We start from the raw sequence: 17674 nt of genomic DNA, 5'->3' as shown, positions 1-17674 counted from the left end.
ACGTGCTTCTCAGGGCTTGAGTTTGTAATTTCCGCATAGCGCCTCTAGAGGGCGCCACTGGTCAAAGATTCTAAATGGGGTCTAAAACTTATTCTCATAATTTTATTAAAAGCGGTCTATTTATTGTATATAGTTTTTTTAATCAATAAACATTAAAATGAAAGAGACCAAGTAAAATAAATATAAAATAACCTAAAAAGTGTGGTCAAAAAGACGCGAGGATTTAGTGTACAAATGTCAAGGCAACATTGTTAGTATATTATTTTAATAATAATAATAAAAAAACATCAAGAGGAAAATATTCAGTGCATTAAAACACCAGATTTATTTGCATATAATTGCATGAATTGAAACAGTAACCGATACTCACAGAACAAAATGTGACAGTGTTACAGGAGAAAAATAAAATATGCATAGCTGTTTTCACATTGGGTATATGATCAAAATTGTAAAGGGATACTAAAACACTCATGAACAGAAATAGAAAAGCGTCAGAAATTGATTTATATGATAGAAAATCTCAAAATAAACAAAAGGCACAACATTCGACCAGTGTAAATGTGTGATTAAAACAGATAAGGACATCATATGATCCCTAGATTTCCACCGCACGTTCTTTTGGCACAAAGCGATTAAGAGCAAAACGAACAGCAAAAGACAGGACGGATTATTACAATTGAGTTATCAAAGAAAAGTGAATTTAATAAAGCAATTATCCTCTACTTTCAAAGTAGTGTTCTGAGACTGAATCACATGTACAGATCTCTGGCACATCGGGTCATATAAAAGCTTTCATATAATAAACACTTGCTGGTATATACGGCCAATGCATCCAATAAATCACGTTTGCAATCAGGCATCCAGAAAGCCGCACCATTACAATAGATATCAGGGACCGCATATATAGATTTAATACTCTTGATCGCAAAAATCACTTCTATTCCAGTGACAATGTTTCTTAAAATACAAGAACCCATCTGAAACTTCAAAGCGAGTTTTCAAAACTTGCCCTTTAAAATTATTGAAAGACACTTAAGACTTCCATGCAAAAATGAAAGAGAGAGAAAGAAAAAAGGATTAATATACTATAATATCACAATATCATGATACAGCAGTTACAGTATTGCCTAGAATTGTCTCTGAGAATGAGCAAGACAATATCGGATATTCATTTCCAATCAAATCATATACTGTACTCGAGGGTTGAAAATTGCACAATATTGTCACAGCTATTTATGAACAATATCACATCTTTGATTTCCAGGATGATTTGAATCATCAGTGGTTGTGTAGTAATTGTTTTGTGAATAAAAACCTATCCAGTCATTTATTATTACAAAACATTTCCCAAGATTTCATGTGACTGGTGCATTCATAGGAATATTATATATATAAAATGGATCATATATCATAGTTTACTACTTTCAAAACTGACTGTAAATACATTTTTCCTTTGATTTAACAAACCGAAGGACGAGCAGAAATGATTTTCTGTGGTAATCTTATGCCGCCCATAAAGATGACGTTGTATTTAACCCCATATATTCCTTCAAGAAAATACAACTTCAACACAGATGAACATAGAAATGTCATGTTATATCTTCTTGTATGCAAAACTACATTTAGTATATAGTGTAAAAGTCTTTTAAAATCAGTCAAATTTGTAATACAAAACAAGGCACTAAAAGTAGCAATTCGTCGAGGTGGAATTCAATGTTAAAATGACGCAAATGCAGCAAATAGACGTTTTCATAACCGGATAAAGCCTACAAATCTGTCAGGAACACGTCCGGGTCATATTTCACTCCAAAATACAAAGAATTAGCAATAAATAACATTAGATTATATTTCGCTTAAAAGAAAATGAAGCTTATTTTAGGACTATTAACAACAAAGAATTTATTCACAACGGCATTATTTGTTTTACTAAGTTTAGTTTATTCAAATTTAAAATAATAGTAAAAATATTGTTATTGGACAGATTGTTTATTATATTAGACATTATTGCATTACAATAATGAGAATTTGGATGGAAATTTTTTCAATTCTTCTGAAAATAATGGCACAATACAAAAAAGTTCTTAAAGGAACACTCCACCGTTTTTTGAAATGGGGCTTATTCACCTTCTTTCCTACATTTAGATAGGTGGGCAAATGCATTTTTGTCTCAGTGCATGCATTGTTTTAGTTTGACAGGGTCGGTGCTAGCTTAGCTTAGCATAATGAATGGAATCCTTTGTTGCCAGCAAGCATGTCCTGAGTAAAAGTGATATAAAAAAAACAAACCCCACCTAATTACTTCTTGTGGCCTGCGTATTCACAACAAGTACAAATAGCGATGCAGATTAACACTAGGCGATTTCCTAGGCAGATATTGACTTGGGACTATATTAGGGGGAAGCACAGGCGAAGCACTGCTATTTGGGCGTGATATCTCTGCACCCAAGTAGCAGTGCTTCGCCTGTGCTTCCCCCTAATATAGTCCCAAGTCAATATCTACATAGGAAATCGCCTAGTGTTAATCTGCATCGCTATTTGTACTTGTGAATACGCAGGCCACAAGAAGTAATTAGGTGGGGTTTTTTTTTTTATATTACTTTTACTCATTTTTTTACTTTTACTTCCATTCATTATGCTAAGCTAAGCTAGCACCGACCCTGTCAAACTAAAACAATGCATGCACTGAGACAAAAATGCATTTGCCCACTTATCTAAATGTAGGAAAGAAGGTGAATAAGCCCTATCTCAAAAAACGGTGGAGTGTTTCTTTAATAGTCCTAAAATGTTTTTACCGCAAAATATAATTTCTTATTTCTCCTTTTGGTTTGGGGCTGATATATGACCTGGATATTTGTTCATGAAATTCACCCAGCAACTATTGGCTCAAGTTGGTTATTCGGTTGATTTCCAGTTGTTGTTTATCTCAGTTGATTGTGTCTCAAACTTTCATTTCCCATCATCCCTCCAGAACCGTTCTCTTCATCAAACAGTTTCCCTGCAGCTCAACCAGTGAGCAGAATACATTTTTCACACACTTTCTCAAAAAAACACACTAGTTTAAACATCTCCTGAACTTTCCTCTAATACCCTCTTAAAAACAACCTGGCTTTTGAGAGCATGCATCACTTCACCATCTTTTCAACCCGACCAGCAACGTCATGTAGGGATGTCGAGAGTCAGACACATAAACCTGAACGACAAATACACACACTCACACAACAGGCAAACTTTACACTAAACATACTCAACACACACACACACACACACACACACTCTAGCTGAACAGCTTGATGAAGCAGCCCTGGCAGTAAGGCTTGTCGTTCTGCTCTTTAAAGGTGCCCTTGTTGAGCTGCTTCAGGCAGAAGGCACAGACAAAATGCTCGGGGTGAAACTTCTTGCCCATGGCGGTGATGCAGCGGCCCGTGATGGGCTTCTGACAGCCGGAACACAGCGACCCGCGGCGCGAGTGATAATGGACCTCACAGTAGGGCTGACCGTCGTGCTCGAAGAAACTGCCGTTGATGAAGGGTGTGAAGCACTCCTGAAACACACACAAAACACACCATCACTCATTAAAGTACTGACTTACAAATGTGCGGAATAATTACGATTTATTACTGTTTTCTGAAAGAAGACTCTTCTGCTCACCAAGGCTGCATTTATTTGATGAATATGACTTTTCCAAAAGAAAAATATGTTATCGATTTGTTTTTGTTATTAGGAACATTTTACATTCATCAAAATAAATGGAGTAACTCAAAAAACAAGTCTGCTCATTTTAAAGCAGCCTTCAAAATGTATTTAGAGTCTGTAAAGTTTTTAAAAAAATCGAAAAGCCCAAAGATCTATATCTCTGCTAAATGAATTTAACATATGTTTGTGATGCCCTTTATTTTTAATTTTTTTTCCCTTTCTTTCTCCTTTTATATTTAAATTATTGTTGTGTTTCAAGCAGAGTGTGAATTACCCCACCATAATTGGGGGGTTACTGCTCCTTCACTTCTTCTATGACCATCATGGTCCATGCAACATGTGTTGTGCAACACACATACAAGGTCTAAACATGCGACAAACTGATAATAAAATCATAATAATGTATTTTAATAATAAGATCATTAAATGTGTATTTTTTTGTAGATTATCATATAGCCTAATGTGTTTCCCACATTTTTTTGTTGGTGGAGCTGGGTACCTCTAGGGGGGTCCGAGGGCATGCCTCCCGGAAGAAAATTTTGTACGTTTTAAAGATAAATTCATTACTCTGCTGCACTTTGAGTCACCCGAATCCGCTATTAAAAAGAAATAATCCACCCGCAAACCGCCCATATTCTCTGATTTAGATATCTGCATCTGATCATCACATTACAGTTATTCTAATTCTTAGTGTTAAGCATGATAATATGGTAACATATCACACTGAAGTAGGCTGATTTAAAATGAACATTTATTTAAAATAAAAGTTCTTCTTTTGGCAAAATGACATTTCCTTAATAGCCTAAACAGAGGCTTTACTCCCTTCACGCTTAAATTGTCAATGTTTCATTACATCACTGTTTGAAAACACTCAGAATAATTTTTTGTACCTTTATAAAGGGCATTTTCCCCTAATTTTATTAAATGTATGCTCCATCTTTCATTTCAAATTCTTAAATTTGATAAATATATTCAATTAAAATAATAAGACACTAGGCTGTTACCAATAAAATTAAATAATTTACATTGAAAAAAATTATAACTGTATTAAATTAGATTATTTTAAATATTTTTGAATATACAAATAAGGAATGTTGAAAAGAATGATACTTTATGAAACTAGCGTTTTGTCATTCAACGTTGACACTTGCTTGAGAAGTTGAAGTCGTTCTCCGTTGCTTCTAGCCACGGTGGTTAAAAATGGTACAGTCCACAATAGGGGTGTCTGAAATCGCTTTACATTAAAATGTTCCTACAGTGAAAATAGGAGTTGACTTGTATTGTAACTGTAATTATATTTTTTCACAATATCAGAAAAATTATCTGACCCCCCCAAAACTGATATTTCTGTCCCCCCTGTAATTCGAACTATGGTTTCAATTTATACTTACAAAATGTGTAAAAGAAATGTGTCAAAAACTTGATATTGAATTCTGTAATTTAAAAAAAAAAAAAAAAAAAGGCTGCATTTATTTGATCAAAAACAGTAATATTGTGAAATATTATTTAATAACTGTTTTATAAATAACTGCAATTTCCAGTGATCAAAGCTGAATTTTCAGCATCATTACTCCAGTCTTCAGTGTCACATGATCCTTCAGAAATCATTCTAATATGATGATTTGATGCTCAAGAAACATTTATGATTATTAATGTTGAAAACAGTTGTGCTGTACATGATACATTTATTTCAGGATTCCTTGATGAATAGAAAGTTCAAAAGAACATAATTTATTTGAAACGGAAATAAATTTTTTGTAACATTATAAATGTCTTTACTGCCACTTTGATACATTTATTTAAAAAAACTGGCCTGAACTTTTGAATGGTAGTGTATCATGGTTTCTACAAAAATATTAAGCAGTTAAAAAAAAAATTCAACATTGATAATAATGGGAAATGTTTCTTGAGCTGAACATCATATTAGAATGATTTCTGAAGGATCATGTGACACTGAAGACTGGAGTAATGATGCTGAAAATTCAGCTTTGATCACAGGAATAAATTACACTTTAAAATATATTCACATAGAAAACTGTTATTTTTAATTGTCATAATATTTCACAATATTTCTGTTTTTACTGTATTTTTAATAAAATAAATGCAGCCATGGTGAGCAGAAGAGACTTCTCTAGAAAAATTGTAATCACTCGAAACTTTTAACTGGAAGGGTATTTCCAAAACCAAAGCAACAAACCAACCAAAAATGAATATTCTTCATTATGTTACACTCACCCTGCACACAAAACACTCTGGATGCCAGAGCGAGCTCAGGGCAGAGATGTAGTTCTCCAGGATGGCACGAGCACAGCCGCCACATTTAGGAGCGAAGAGGTCAAAGTAGTCTTTACGACAGTACGCCTTCCCATCCTTCTCATGAAACCCTGAAGAACAAAGATGGATTTATAAGAAGTGTGCAATAATAAAAAAACTAAGAAAAAATTGAGCTATGTGTTTACTCGCCTTCAGGACCAAAGAACGCCCCACACTGGGCACAGAAAAAGTGTTCAGGATGCCACGTCCTGTCCAGCGCTGTTACCACTTTCTGTGAGGTGAGAAAAATGAACACATATGTTTTTAGGGGGGGTTAATGTTTCGTGTTAACATCTGTAGCAGGCTGTCAATTACCACAGGAACTAATTTCTATATAAAAATATAATTACTATAATGATATAGTAGCACTTTATTTTACAGGCCTGTTTCGCATGAACATACTATGTACTTATTGTAGTAATGACTCTAACTGGGTAATAACCCTCACTTAAGCATTAGATTTTATGTGCTTTTTTTGCTGTTCACACTGAAAAATCGAATTAATCAATGAAGTTACAAAATTGGTTCTCACATCCAGTATGGGTCCGTTACAGTAGTAGCAGCGCGGAGAGAATAAATGGTGGTAATCTCTCTCGCAGTACGGCTGTCCTTCCCTCTCAAAGAAGTTTCTGGAACCAATCTCCTCCTGGCAGTGTGTGCACACAAAATGCTCTGGATGCCATGTGCGCCCCATGGCAGTAACTACCTGTACAGAAACACACACACACAACCTTTGTTTAGATGTGACCTACTCTTTCTAACTAGGCACACAACATATAATCTTAGCTGAAAGCTCAAATCTATGGAAGCTTGTTTCCACCACAGAATAAAACATTTTAAAAGTTAATTGCGACTTTTTCATCTCACAATGGCAAATTTTTATCTCACAATTCTTTATGACTTTATAACACGGATTTGCGACTTTATATCATGCAATTCTGACTTTATATCTCCCAATTGCGTGTTATAAAGTCAGAATTGTGAGATATAAACATGCAATTGTGAGGAAAAAAAGTATACATCCCCAAATTCTGACTTCATAACACGCAATTGCGACTTTATATCATGCAATTCTGACTTTATATCTCCCAATTGCGTGTTATAAAGACAGAATTGTGAGATATAAACATGCAATTGTGAGAAAAAAAGTCAGAATTGCAAGTTTATATCTCACAGTTCTGACTTTATAACACGCAATTGCGACTTTATATCACGCAATTCTGACTTTATAACTCGTAATTGTGACTTTATGTCACACAATTCTGATAAAAAGTCAGAATTGGTAGAAAAAAGTTTGTGCATCTCTCTGGCACTCTCACCTGGCCCACAATGGGTTTGCAGCAGGCACCACACACTCCTTTAGCAACTGTCTGCACTCCCAGCTTGTGGAGGTCAGACTGAAGACTGCCCAGCATGTTGTCCAGTTTATTAACCTGTCCGTGTGGACCCTTGCCCTGGGCCATGATCTACAGATAGATAGGACAAAAGACAGAGAATCAAAAGAAAAATTAAGTCTTCAAAACAAAATGTTTAGTCACAAGCACAAAACACAGGGAGCTTTTTAAGCACCTACACCTTAAAAAAAACATTGAGGCATCAGTTTAAAAATATAATAATAAACGGAGCAATCCCAATAGGGTCCTCACAGCATTGGTGCTCGGGCCCTAATTACTATGATAATATAGTAGCACTTTATTTTACAGTCCTGTTTCGCATGAACATACTATGTACTTAATGTAGTAATGAAAACCCCCAAACCCAAAATTATTAAATTGTGAATGTATTTAAAATTTTATGATACTGACAGCATAGGGGAGAGTGGGGTGATTTGTGCCAGGGGGGGAAGTAGTTCCACCCTTGTTTCTGGAAAACCATAGAAGAAATTGGTCATGTGACCACATAATTTTGAAAAGCAATCACTTTTACTCATCCTCCAAAGAAGAGAGACACATGGCATGAGAGTTAAGCATATTTTAGTGCAAAAAACTGTTTTTTCCCTTTCAAAGTAAAATTTCTATGATTAAGGTTTTTTTATTGTAGTGTCTGAACAATTATAGACACGTTTGAAAACATTTCACACATGTTTTAGCGCTTTAGTAGGCTACACAATGAGTCTATACAGTTAGCATGATGTTAGCTCTTAACTGCTGGATCATGCTAGTTTTTCAAACTTGTGGGTCCGGGGTGATCTGTGCCAAAGGGCCTGGGTTAAGTTGTGCCAGATCCAGACCACCTAGACCAACATACTCACAGGGGATAATCTTGAGAAGTGAGGAGATGGGCATGCCTCATCAGTGTTTGACTTAGGCCTGCCTGCTATTTGTTTAATTTAGCTAACACTGATTTCAGTTTTGAGTTTGCACTATGTTATTAAAGAGAAGTTTTATTCCGTTTTTAAGTGGCCTATGTCACAATAGGATGTTTAGAAATTAGCCTAGTCACTTTATTCTTATATGTTACATAATTGACAGACAGCGCTATGTCAACAGGCATCTATTACCAAAGCCTTTTTGCCTGAAATGATTCACAAATATCATATATTGTGTTGCTATGGTGCTCTAAATGGTTGCTAGGGCGTAGCTTGATAGCTTCACAATGATCCTGAGAGACTGATTGGTCGTCTGAGTAAAATGAGCCCGCCCCTTGTCTCTATGACACTGTGATCCAGAGTTATGTTCAATACAAAATCCCTATGCAATTGACCATAGTAGGAAAAACGCATGCTATGGTATTCCAGGGTGACAATATCTAAATAAACCTTAAATTAGTCATTTTGTATTGAATTTATCTTGCTTTCATATAGCAGTATGGTTCATAACATTAAAATGTTCTGTTTTACTTCAGAAATCACTGGCACAATTTACCCCCAATGTATTCCCACAAAGGCACAACTTCCCCCGCACCAGGGGCAAGTTGTGCCATGAGACCACTTTTTTTCCAAGAGCTATATTTCTGAAACCATTTATTTCAGATACAAAGTTATTGTTCTCAGGGATGCACCACATCCTGAAATATATGTACATCCTTAAGTTGAAGGCATTACTGCCATGTCCTCACTTTAAAGTCACTTTGAGTAAAAACTGGCACAACTCACCCCACTCTCCCCTAATTTAGTAAAGAACTGAAATCCAAATCAAATTATTGTCAGACCAATGCTTTGTCCAAACTCCTGCTGATGTGCATCTAATATTTATGACCAGGACAAAAGACTGAGTGATGCACGCACACACACACACACACACACACAAATCTGGTTCGCTATGTGGGGACTCTCCATAGGCATAATGGTTTTTATACTGTCCAAACTGTATATTATGTCCCTTTACACTAACCCGATCACTAAACCTACCCATCACACAAAACTTTCTGCATTTTTACATTTTCAAAACACATACACATCTCTCCAAGCCCTCAAGCATACAACATTCAATTTACAAATCACAAATCCATTAAAGTTTTGTGATTTTTCTAGGAGAGGACAGTAAGACAGAAGCTTAGTCAATGACAGCACGTCTGCACCTGCAACGGAGGGAAGAGCGGGTCGTACTCCGTCTGGCAGCCCACTGACGCCAGCACTTTGGGCGGGGTGACAGAGGCAGGTGGCGGGGTGGGTGTGGGCAGGGGTGCGGGTGTGGGTTTTGGGGAGGGAGCTGGAAGTTCCACAGGTTCAGGGGTCGGGGGCTTGGGTGGAACGGGAGGTGGAGTTGGCTGGGGAGGAGGTGTAGGCTCTCTTGGAGGGGGGGAGGGTGCAGGTGGTGGGGAGGGGGCGGGTGGTGGTGGAGGAGGCATGGGAGCAGGAGCTAATTTGACTGGAGTGGGGCGCTTTGGTTCCTCAGCAGGGGGAGGGGGGCGAGGGATCGGGGGAGATTGGGGAGGTAGGATCACCTTCCTCTGAGGAAGAGGAGACTCAGGAGGTATGATTATCTAGAGGAAGACACCAATCAGACGGAAGAAGAGAGAGGAAGAGATGGAAAGTAGGAATGAGGAAGAAAGAAGCAGGTGATTATTGAGAAACTTTAAAGCAATTAAGCAAAAGGAATTTAATGGAAATAGAACTTTCTGAATGCGCAAATTCTTCCCGTCTACCTTATCCACCTCTTTGTTGTGGTCTTCCCGTGAGCGTTTGGGGTTGGACATGACGATGACGCCTTCTGTGAGCCAGTCGTCCGGCTGCTGCTTTTTTGGACGATCTTTACGGGCTATTCCCAGCTTTCCTTGCAGTTCCTCAATGAGCCGGTCCTGGGAGTTGCTCTTGTGGAAAATGAGGGGACCCATCTTCCTACGTATCAGGCCATCTCGGTACATAGGGTGGACATTTTGAATCTCCTTGGTGCGTCTAATCACTGATTTGATCTGAGACAGCAGTAAACTTCTTGAGATGCCACAAGTCTTGTGAGAATTGGTGCTTATTTCCAAAAGAAACCAATCACAACAAGCAGGGATCTAGGGAAGCATTCAGATGCGATCCAGTTGCAGAATCCGTTAGACATTTCTAACACGAAAATGGTGGTAGTTAACACTGGTTATCAAGTGCACAGAGGTATTACTGGTTTTCAAGTGCACACACAGCAACACTCAAGTGCATCTGCTTTTCTAACAGTTACAATTTGCCATAAATAAAGTGAAAATTAAAGAAGGAGGATAATTTAGGGTACAGAGTTAGGAACAGTTACAACTTTTAGCCAACTATCTAAAATGTTTAATTTACATGCTGTCAAACAAATCACTACAAGCCTTGTTTGGAATAACTCCAGACCACACAGCATTCTCAATCAACAAGCATTGCAGTCTCATCCATACGTGTCCTGAGGCCGAGATCCTGTCCATTGTGCCAGCCATATGAAGCATGGGAAGGTCCATTTGGCCGTCTGGAGTTCCAGGGCAAGACGAGGGAGTGAGAGATTCATCCATCCAGCTTGCTTCAGTCATGGGGGTCATGGAGCCATCAGGTCCTTCATAAGCCATCTTCAGCTCCATGTCAGCCCAGTCAATATCACTCCGGCAGTCCGACTGATCCTCCAAGAGCCCGTCCCCCATTTCGCTCTCTGTTTGTGTGTAAAGATGAATGTCGCCGCGATCCGCCGCCACTATCGTCTCCTCGTATACTTCTGGTTGTGTTTCTAAAGTGAGCCGTGAAGCTGCTGATGCTGTGATCTCGTTCTCAGGCCTGCTGAAGCTCATGGCAAGAAGTTTATCTAAGGCGTCGTCAAGAGAAGGCTCATAGGTTGGTGGTTCAAGTCTAGAGGGAGGAAGGGGTTTGAGAGAAACAGCTGGCTCAGGCTGTCCTGATGATGGTTTTGGGCTTGGAGACTTGGGAGCCGCTAGAGATGGGGAAGAGGAAAGGATTAGAGGAGGTGAAACAGCTTTGGGAAGAGACAGAGATGGTGATTCAGAGACTGTAGGAAGTGGGGATCTGGGGAAAGATGGCACTGGGCTCAAAGGTTTTGTTTCAGAACTGGAGAGATACAGATCAATAGATGCTGGTGTCTTCAATGGACTAACTCTTTCAGGGGTTCTGCTGAACGCTGAGGTACTTGTTGGATTAGAAGACTTGTTGAGAGGTGAATAGGACTTCGGAATAGGACTTCGGCTTGTCATTTTGGCAGAAGGATTTCCCTCCCAGACAGAACAAAGATCCCGAACTCCGGGTGAAGTAGTCGTGGTTATAGTCTGAGACAGAACCACTAGAGACTCCACTTGGGAGGAGAGCAGGGAAGCAGAAACATCAATGGCAGAATCCAAGCCCAGGTCAGATACCGGAGAAAAACGAGGACTGGATGCTGCAGGTGGAGACAGTCGATAGGAAGGCTTACCACTAGATAGTGGAGGCGCAGCCCCCGGTTCACCAGATTCCTCCACAATGTGCAGATCAAAGTTTAAAGAAGGGGAGAGACCAGGGGAATATCGGCTTGGTTCCGCTGGGAGGGTATGGGACAGGGATTTGGACACAGCAGTCATAGGAGGAGGGTGGATTTCAGCAATGGTAGTAGTTTGCTCAAACATTGGCTCAGAGTTCAGGGAGCCTAAGGAACTTGGCTAGAGACATAAAAAGGGCACAGGAGGGGAAAGAGAAGAGATTGACAGATTAAGGGAGGCAAAGAATGAGAAATAATTAAGAAAAAGCTTCAATGAGATGTACAGAACAGCTGAGGAAAAAACAAAACAGATTCTGGGCACAATGTTGAAGTAATGAGATGAAACTGAAGCTAGAAGTCATAGATGAGCAGGAAAAGGTTTACAAATAAATGTACTGGTAAATTTTGTGAAGGTCAGATGAACACCGGCCAGGGCTGAGTTTCCCTACAGCAGCGTAAGCCTAATAAAATTGTAGACACCATTGGCACCAATGGTCTCAACAATCTGCTTACAATGTTTTTTGGAAACCTAGCCCAGATTGTCGAGCAGTAAGTCCTGAAAATAGATCACCCAAACAACATAGTTCAGCACACATTCCCAGACACAACGTCTCTTCAACTCACTTACACTGTCCTAGTAAATCACACACACGAACACATATACACACACTCACATTGCTCTGCACCTTAAAATCTGACAAACAGGCCATGAGCTCATCCAGTTCTCGTGTAGCAGAGGTGGCTGATATTCTGCCCTGCTCTTCGGAAGGTGTGTCCACCTGTCCGTCCGTCAAATCACTTCTCAGAGCACAGGGGCTGGACCTGTTTATGCAAATTACATTCAATTGCATTCCATTAAAACCCACAATGCAAATCCACGTTTCCCCATCTGGAGATGACCGTGCCGGTGATCTTACGTTGGGGAAGGCACAGAGCTTTCCAACTCATTCAGAAGACTCTCCACAGTGGGACGACCATCTTCTGTCCCCTTCGTTCCGTTCCTCTGAGGTTTGTCCTGTGCTGCGGGTGTCAGTGTGATCCCTGGGTGGGCTCCATTTTCCTGTATATAGTGGGCAACACTGCAAGGTGGCAATGGAGGTGCTGCATCCTCTGCAGAGAGGAGATTTCAAAGTACAATTATATAGTTTTATATCTTTTTTTTTGCATTACTTGCACCACTATTGGTGTGAACAGGCCTTAAAGTGTAAGTTGCAGGTTAACCACCACAGCCAATTAATGTGTAAATTAAAGTGCTCTATATGTATATATTTAATTATTTCTGTCTTAAAATGCGTTAAAATAACATTTATTGGGGTTTCTTCAATGGTAGCGTGTTTTTTCAGTTACTGGGTGATGACGTCACAAGAGGAACTCGCAACCCATACTCTGCTAGATTCCTACTGTATTATGGCTATTTGGAGAATGACTGAGGATGTGGGAAACCATCAAATTCTTTATGGACCACAGCCCTACAATTTTTAACTGGTGAGGCGTGAGAGAGGGCAGCCATGGCACTCAAAGAGTTATTAATGCTTGGTGTGAGGAGAATTAGTGGAGGGTTGGCCAAGTGTCCTGGTGAGTAACGTTAGCTACGTTATAGTCTAGCCTGGTGCAAACTTAACCCGGATAATATAACGGAACAAGCAAGTCTTTTCAAAATATTGCCGTCATGTAGAATAGCAAGGAGGGACAACGACTGAACTGAATACATTATTTACTTACAGTAAGTCAGTCCAAATCAGAGCTGCAACGTTAGAGATGCACACACTGCACAGGCATCAATCGCTAGTCTCATCGCCGCCTCAAACGTCATGTAATACCCTTCCTCAATCCACGCCTTATCAATTTCTCACGATTTAATTAGCGATGTTTATTGTCAGAAAAGAAAAAGAGAGATCGATGTCCCCATCACTGTGTTTGTGTGGGCTATCAGCAGTGGAGAGTGTGTGCTGCCGTGAGGTGAACGCGTTTTGTTCAGTGGAACAGCTCGACCCGCGACCGGCTGATCTGACGTGCCTGAACCCGTTTGTTTTGCGAATAGCTTATTCTCATTTCAGGCAGGATCACGGTCCCCTTGAAGTCAGCACACACGAGTATGTTTACAATGGAGTTATTTTATCCATAATTTTTTTTATCAAATAAAACATACAACCAACTTTTCTGTAGTTATGTAAGGCATCTATAGCTGCTAGTGTACGGTAACTCTACTAGTGAGTTCCTCATATGACGTCATGCCCCATCTAGTGGAAGGGAGCGGGAGCGGTTAAAACCACTGTTAAAAGTGCCAACTTTTCATATTATATCAGCATTTTGGTATAAAAAACAATGGTGGGCGGTTCTTATCTTTATGTTTAATAAACACATTGCATTATCTTCGTGAAAAATTTAACCTGCAACTTACACTTTAAGTGCGTCTATATGTTTACCTGTACTGGAGTAAGATGGGGCGTTTTGCTGTACAGCGTTAAGCTCCAGAAGAAGGCGGTCCAGTTCAGACAGGTTGCTGCCCAGGGCAGAAGTCATGGCTGTGGATGATGAGTCTGAATGCTTCTGCTTGTTAGGGAAACTGGACAAATAGAAATGTGCCAATAAGGGTTTAATTTTTCATTATAGCAGGACATAGAAAGTAGGTGTGGTAGATTTTTAATAGATAAAATAGTAAACTGTATATTAAACTAACCATGTCTCTAACATCTAACCTGACTTCTCTTTTCAGGCCTAACATGATAACACTTTGAAACACAATGTACTAAAACGTTCTGTCCTGTGTTTTTGGATGTTTTATTTTTGCCATACCCCTTTTACTTTGGTTGTGTGAGTGTAAAAATAACACATTTGGGAATTGAAATTACTTTGGTTGTGTGAGTGCAAAAATAACACATTTGGGAATTGAAATTACTTTGGTTGTGTGAGTGCAAAAATAACACATTTGGGAATTGAAACTAGACAGATGACTAAATCTGAACAATGAAGTAATCATTAAAACAAAGTTTGCTTTACCTGGTAACAGAAAGGTTTGTCTATGAAGAACCAATCAAATAGTGGGGAAATTATGTAATGCAGCATGTCATTTATGCCATACCTCTATACTATAAAAACTGTTGTATTCTTGTGTACTGTGGGATTCTCAATGGAATTTGTCTGAGATCCTCCGGCCTTGCTTCTTGGGGGAGATTCTCTGAGAACTGCTCGAGAGATCCTCCGGCCGTGATTAAAGCATTTAAAGGACATTTGCTAAGGTCTGTTTGTCAATTATTCCTGCGCAGGAAGAAAGCTAATTAGGGAAGCAAGTTAGTTAGGTAGACTATATATTAAGCGTCGACTGGAGACGTTAGGGATCGTCGATTGGAGACGGCCCAGGGGGATCGTCGATTGGAGACGGCCCCGGTAGACAGTTGAGATAGGACATAGTTAGGTTTAGGGAAAAATCTACAACATAGGGCTGTGCGATTAATCGTAATTGATTTTTGATTTTGATTCTGGCTTCCAATGATTATGAAAACAAGATAATTGAGGGAGAACGATTGTGAAAACACGTGTAACAGTATATTGGATCCATGCATTAGCTCTTCAAGTGACAGCAGCCTAATAAACATGCTGCAGTCTGTCATTAATGATAATCAAACAACAAATGACAAAGAAAAATCACTCACTGATCTTGACTGAATAACTTAAGTGGCTTTAAACCAAGCTTTAGTTATTTAATGTACAGTAAGACTATGCAGTGTTATTTTGCATATTTGATTATTCATTTTTTTTTGCTGTAGGCTATTAGTTATCTGAATACCACTGTTAGTACGTCTTCCTGAAAACTTAAAACACTATTTAATTTGTTTTCGTTCTGTTCTATTTATTTGTCTGTTTTGTTTGTAATTAGTTTCTATGTTCTTATTGTATTGCTGACTGTTTACTTGTCTTATGTAATTATTTCGAGGACCCTTTTCTTACGTTAGTTAACATAGTATTAGTTTTTGCTGAAATATCGATAATTGTGAAATTTTACAGATATTTAAAATTACTCATATCGTGAAAAATGACTTTGATCCTGTCGCCCACCAATAATCGTGTTAAATAATAGTGATTCTGATTTTGCCCATAATCGAGCAGCCCTAATAGAAAGGATATTATGGTGGATCACATTGTAGAATGACAGATATTTAATAACCATTTTGCTTGTCTATTATCAGAATGAGCAGTCAATTGTCATCTGCGGTACCGTAACTCACCTGTAAACGTGGTCTTCTTCTGTATGAAAGGCTGGTGGACTGCTGTCCCGAGACACCGTGCTTTTATGAGCAGGGCCCAGAGACTGGATTTCAACAGAAGAAAACCAAAATGCATACATTTTTATGCAAATCTTACTGAAAATGTAATGCATTCCAATACATTGATTCTCAACTTCTGTATCTTAATCCAAATGGGTTAATTTTTCAGTTTATAAAAAAAGAAAAAAAAAAGTTATGCATTGGGCTCATGAAAAGCCAATTATTTAAATAAATAAATAAATAAACAAATAAAATCTAAATAAATACTTGCTACAAAAATATGTAACATTTTATTTGTTTATCTGCATGTCAAGTGACCATTAACCAGAGAATCAGAGAATTATTAATAAATATTTTACGTCAAAGGGGTTGGAAAAAAGTTTGGGAATCCTAAATGTTGGATAACCAATGTAAAATATGGATACTAAGTAAAATCAATAGAGAACCACAGATAAACCACATATTTGTACCCATAAGCAAGAACAAGACACTGAGATGAGGTGAATATTATGTGACTAGCTTATTTTGGAAAGCCCCAAGATAGTTTGTGCTGAACCTGTTGTGAGGAGTGCTGGGAGTCCGGCCGGGGCGAGAGGGATCCGTTCAGGGCCTCAGCTGAGGGGGGAGGGGGGAGGGGCGGAGGAGGGGAGTCATCCTGGAAAAGGTGCCCTCCGGAGGGGTAGGAATAGGGCGTCTCCTCGGGGAGAAACACTGGGCACTTGGAGATATGGGCGGTGGAAGACTCGAGATCCGCAAGCAATGCGTCTGTGCAGAAAGATGAAACAAATTCTTTATTGTACATTGTCTTCGAGTTACTTCAGGGAAAGAATCAAATCCTTTAAAAAAAAAAAAGTTTAGTTCAGTTTAGTTTTGTGAGACCTCCCTGTGACTGTCATAATATCAAAGTATGTTTTGCTGTTCTATCTTTAAGACAGGAGGGAGTTTTGAGTTATTTGTTTCAAAAGACCAAGACAAGATAGAGTAAAAAATAAAAAAATAAAAAAAAATATGCCTTTCAAAAGTTTGGGATCAGTAAGATTTTTAATGTTTTAGAAAGAAGTCTCTTCTGCTCACCAATGCTACATTTACTGTAAGTGATCAGAAAGAGTAATATTGGGAAATTATTGCCATTTAAAGAACTATTTATTATTTTAATGTTTTAAAATGTAATTGATTCCTGTGGTCAAAGCTGCATTTTCAGCATCATTACTCATCATTCAGTGTCACATGATCCTTCAGAAATCATTCTAATATGATGATTTGATGCGCAATAAACATTTCTCATTATTATAATTTTTGTGGAAACTGTGATACTTTTTATCAGGATTCCTTTATTAATAGAAATATTTAATTAAAAAGAAATCTTTTGTAACATTATAAATGTCTTTACAGTCAGTTTTGATAAATATACTGTGTCCTTGCTGAATAAAAGTATTAATTTCTTTAAAAAAAGAAAAAATTATTCTTACCAACCCCAAACATTTGAATGGTAGTGTATGTTTGTAAAGAACGATAATCTTTTCATAATAATGCAACTAGACACATGAT

General features: G+C 38.4%; 1 protein-coding gene across 8 annotated transcripts in view; it reads right to left on the bottom strand.

The window, feature by feature from the left end:
• Nucleotides 1-2477: 2477 nt before the first annotated feature.
• Nucleotides 2478-17674, bottom strand: part of pxnb (paxillin b) — a 36196-nt gene continuing 20999 nt past the window's right edge. For 2 of the 8 annotated variants that reach the window (XM_081348715.1, XM_081348713.1), the window contains 13 exons: nt 16683-16891; nt 16088-16170; nt 14288-14427; nt 12779-12971; nt 12536-12683; nt 10807-12042; nt 10093-10359; nt 9526-9930; nt 7326-7472; nt 6539-6712; nt 6157-6238; nt 5929-6077; nt 2478-3541 (listed from right to left, as the gene is read on the bottom strand). In XM_081348715.1, coding sequence (XP_081204841.1) covers nt 3275-3541; nt 5929-6077; nt 6157-6238; nt 6539-6712; nt 7326-7472; nt 9526-9930; nt 10093-10359; nt 10807-12042; nt 12536-12683; nt 12779-12971; nt 14288-14427; nt 16088-16170; nt 16683-16891 — 3500 coding nt within the window. In that variant the 3' untranslated portion in view covers nt 2478-3274. Of the gene's footprint in view, nt 3542-5928; nt 6078-6156; nt 6239-6538; nt 6713-7325; nt 7473-9525; nt 9931-10092; nt 10698-10806; nt 12043-12535; nt 12684-12778; nt 12972-14287; nt 14428-16087; nt 16171-16682; nt 16892-17674 lie in introns of those variants that run through there. The other 6 variants (XM_081348718.1, XM_081348716.1, XM_081348719.1 and 3 more) reach the window with 4 other exon arrangements.

This window comes from Scardinius erythrophthalmus (genome assembly GCF_964197995.2).
Source record: "Scardinius erythrophthalmus genome assembly, chromosome: 20".
Lineage (NCBI taxonomy): Eukaryota > Metazoa > Chordata > Actinopteri > Cypriniformes > Leuciscidae > Scardinius > Scardinius erythrophthalmus.
The sequence above is the reverse complement of the archived record's forward strand: the minus strand, read 5'-3'. Positions and strand labels throughout refer to the sequence as shown.